Genomic DNA, 4,404 nt, shown 5'->3' with positions numbered 1-4,404 from the left:
AGTGAAAGTAAGAAAAAACAAAAACACTACATATATGTTAGCATAATACTACTAAACTAATTATATGCTACGTGAAAGTGGTCTCACATTCCGCAGTTTCTCTTCTGCAACATTTAAAACAAATTTATTTCATTATTTTGCTTGGAAAGACAAAAAAAAATGAAAGTAAGAATAAAGGAGGTGAAGATTAATTGTTTTGATGAATGAAAATAAATAATATAAAAATTAGTATATAAAAGTTAAATTATGTATATTTTCTTCTTGAAGTAAAACTATTTATTATTTTAAAACATTTCTTTAAAATAAAATAATTTCTCTCTTGTTTCACTTCACGTTAGAAGACAAAATATATTTTTGAAAAGTTGTCCAAAAATAGGTTCTCTTATTTTTGTTTTTGTTCACGTCTCATCGCTCTCCTTCCTATTTAGTTGTACAGGAATTTGAGCAAAAGAAATAGAGGAAGTGATTTTGTCCCACACATTCAAAGAAAATAACTAACTAACTAACTACCTGAATCCCAGGTGTGGAGGTTGATCTATATAACGAAGCCATATCACATTGATTCACATTTTGGTTTGTTAGTTGCTACCTCACAACCATGCAGGCCACCACCATGGATCCCCACCCAGGAAGCTTCCCCGTTCTCTCCTACGTCATGTCCCGTCTCCCTTCCTTCGGCCCCAGAACCCCAGCCTCCGCTTCTGCCTCCGCCGCCTCTGCCTCCGCCTCCGCCTCCGCCTCCACCCCCGCCTCCGCCTCCGCCTCCACTTCCCATTCCCATCAAGTCGACATCGAACAGCCACCTCCCCCCGATGCTTCCTCTTCCTCCATCGTGGGCCAAATGCCCAATCTAGCCAACCCGGAAATGCTGGCCTCCATGACCCGCGCCATCTCCGACGTTGCCCAGGCCCGATCCGTCTTCAAGGTCATGGGGCCCCGGCCCACCCACGAGGAGGTCGACGAGGCCAAGGCTAAGCTAGCGGACCTGGAAGCCCACCTGTCCCGCCAACTGGAAGAGATCGTGGGCCTGCCCAGGCCCCCGGAGATCGACGAGGCCCGCTGGACTGCCCACATCTCGGAGAAGGAGAAGGTCATCAAGGAATCCACGGAGAAAGAGAAGCGCATTTTGAAGTCCATCATTCAGCTCGACAACATGCACGACGCCTACGGGAAGCTCCTGAAGGACGCCGAGAAGCGCTTGGTCAAGATTTACGAGAACGACGGCGCCGACTACGACAACGTCAACAACGAAAACGACGAGGACGACGAGGACAGTGTCCAAGTGAAAGAACAGGTTGAGGGGATTTTGAAAGAGGCCTACGGAAAAGGGGTGGAGCGAATCGCTCTCTCCGGTAAGCGCCTCAGGTACCTGCCTGAAGCATTTGGCCACATTCCTGCATTGGTCGTCCTCGACGTCTCCACCAATCAACTTTCGGTAATTCCGCCCCATTTTTTCCTCCATCCCTTTTCAATTCTTTATCTCCTCATAAATCCACACTCCTCCTCCTTTACGTAGCTTCTACTCTTTCGCCTTTTTTTTTTTTTTTATTTAACGCACATATATATATGTACGTGTTCCACAATTCTTTGCTGCACAATAGGCGATTCCTGATTCCATATGTGGATTGGAAAGTCTCGAGGAGCTTAATCTCTCTTCCAATGCTTTGGAGTCTCTGCCAGAGTCAATTGGCTTGTTGCAGAAGTTGAAGATCCTCAATGTCTCCGGAAACAAGCTGACTGCTCTTCCTGATTCCATTAGTAAGTGCAGGTAATGCAAGAAAGAACTCCATTTTACATTTTTTTTGTACACAGTATCAACTAACGTAACTTGTACACTGTTTACTTACTCTTGTTTCCTGTGTGTCAAGTTGGTTAATAACTCTGGTTTAGTTTGATGACTTCCTCGTAAAATTTATGTCCGACACCATGGCAACTCTGAAGTGATGATTGTGTATATTTTGAAAGCTATACTTGTTACACATGCAACATATCAAGGGCAAAACATGTTAAGGAAAGTCTTAACATCGTTTGTGGCTAAATTATATCATTTATGCATCTTGTCAATTTTTAAACTTCTTCCTGTATTTTGGAGAATATCTCAGTTTGCAACCGTATTTTTTGTTTATGCACATGCGTCGATACTAAGAATGCTTTTTCTATGATTGATGGAGCCATCTTTATATTAAATGATCAGTTCATTGGTGGAGCTAGATGCAAGCTTTAACAGCCTGTCGTATTTGCCAACAAACATTGGATTTGAGATGCATAATTTACAGAAGCTTATGATTCAGTTGAACAAGATTCGATCTCTTCCCTCATCAGTTTGTGAGATGAAATCCCTGCGCTATCTGGATGCTCACTTTAACGAGCTGCGCGGGCTTCCTGTTGCGATTGGGAAATTGAGTAATCTTCAAGTTATAAACCTGAGCAGTAACTTCAGTGACCTCAAAGAACTTCCAGAGACCTTTGGTGATTTGATCAACCTCAGGGAGTTGGATCTGAGCAACAACCAAATTCATGCACTTCCTGATTCTTTTGGTCGCCTTCATAACTTGACCAAGCTAAACTTGGAACAGAATCCTGTTGAAGTGCCACCTATGTATGTGGTGGAGGAAGGGCTCCAAGCCATAAAGTGCTTCATGTCTCAGAGATGGATTGAGATATTGGAGGAGGAAGAAAAGAAAACCACCCAGGAAGTGCAAGAACACGGAGAAAATGGGTGGTTAACGCGAAGCACCTCTTGGCTGAAGAATGTTTCTGAAAATGTATCTGAGATGATTATGTCCCCCAAAACTCCCAGAGAAGCGTATCTTAATCAGCAGCTATGAGCTTATGGCCGGGGACTTTGTTTGATGCTTATTGTGAGATGAAGATCATAACATACACACCTACTATCTGCTTCCATTTGGTTATTCCCAGCTCATCAGTCTTCTTTGGTTGATGCATGCTACAGCATAGCATCTTTCGGAGGCTGCAAGTTAACAACATTTCCTTTTTTTCGCAATTAAGAATAGTTTTGCTTACAGGCAATTGGTAAACTAAACAGAATTTACTATTTTCTATTACTTTTTTTCCCTCAACCCTCTGGTTGTTTTGTACCGTTTTTAATCCGAATAAACTCCAAATTGAAAAACATTCTCTACGTTTCATCTGCCGTTTTAGTTGCAGCAGATACTCTTTTCGACACTTCCTTTATAGTAAGGTGAATTTCAAGAAAATCCCATAGCCATATAATTTTCATTCAATAATAACAGAATAGTATTTTAAAGACTTAAATATATATTAGGTCTCTATTTTTGTTGTTTTTATTCAATTTGGTCTTTATTTTCATTTTATGTTCAATTAGATTATCATTTTCGTCAAATTGGGGTCAATTTGATCTTTCTCACTAACGGTGTTTAAATAGTTAACGTTTTTGAACAATACATGTCCCGTGTCAGTTCCTGGTTTCTTTAATTTTTTTAATTTTTTTTAAATTTTTTTAATCTAAAAAAAATTGTCCACGTGTCAAGTCACAATTGTGCCACGTGTCAATGCTAGTGTCATATGTCAGTTTGTGGTTGTATTATTTCTTTTTATTCAATTTAGTTCCGATATTCGTTATTTTTATTCAATTTAGTTATTTTTGTTTAATTTAGTGCCAAATTTTGTTAACATAGAACCATTTAATTTTTAAAATTCACATTATTATTAGTTATTTTTAAAATTTAATTATAAATTATAATATTTAATTATAAATTGAATATAATTCTTAGATTCAATCGTTAAATAGAATATAATTATTTAAAAATTATTAAAATTTTAAAAATATATATTAACATTTGTAAAATTCACATTTAAATTTAAAATATTTAATATTTTTATTACATTTTAGATATTAAAATCTAAAATATTTTATATTTAAATGTTAATTTTACAAATATTAGTTTATTTATCTAAAATATTTTGAATATTTAAAATATTTTTATATATCAATTTTAAAAGTATTTTAGAATATAAATATTAGAAAAAAAATTAATAAATATATTCTTATAATATTTTAAATAATTATATTCTATTTAGTAATTAAAAATAAGAATTTTATTCAATTTATAATTAAATTTAACGATTTATAATTGAATTTAAAAAATAATAAATTCAAATGTCAATTTTAGAAAAATATTAATATAATTTGTATAAAAAATATTAAATTTAATGTCAATTTGAAAGAGACAAAATTGATTTATTTTAACAAAAATTATGACTAAATTGAACAAAAATAACGAATATAGGAACTAAATTGAAAAAAAAAATGGTACTAGTGTTGACATGTGGCATAATTGTGACTTGACAGGTGGATAAATTTTTTGAAATGAAAAAAATTAAAAATTAAAAATTAAAAAAATTAAAAAAATCAAAAAAATC

The 4,404-nt window shown here is 35.5% G+C and overlaps 1 protein-coding gene across 1 annotated transcript; it reads left to right on the top strand.

The window, feature by feature from the left end:
* The first annotated feature begins 590 nt into the window (after positions 1–590).
* LOC114179436 (plant intracellular Ras-group-related LRR protein 9-like) lies at positions 591–3,075 on the top strand. Its single transcript, XM_028065779.1, has 3 exons — positions 591–1,435; positions 1,602–1,768; positions 2,195–3,075. Exons 1-3 carry the CDS (start codon positions 599–601, stop codon positions 2,826–2,828), a joined length of 1,638 nt encoding a protein of 545 aa, XP_027921580.1. The 5' UTR covers positions 591–598; the 3' UTR covers positions 2,829–3,075.
* The last annotated feature ends 1,329 nt before the right edge of the window (positions 3,076–4,404 follow it).

Source organism: Vigna unguiculata, chromosome 3 (genome assembly GCF_004118075.2).
Source record: "Vigna unguiculata cultivar IT97K-499-35 chromosome 3, ASM411807v1, whole genome shotgun sequence".
NCBI lineage: Eukaryota > Viridiplantae > Streptophyta > Magnoliopsida > Fabales > Fabaceae > Vigna > Vigna unguiculata.
Note: the sequence above shows the minus strand (reverse complement) of the source record. Positions and strands in the feature narration are given on the sequence as shown.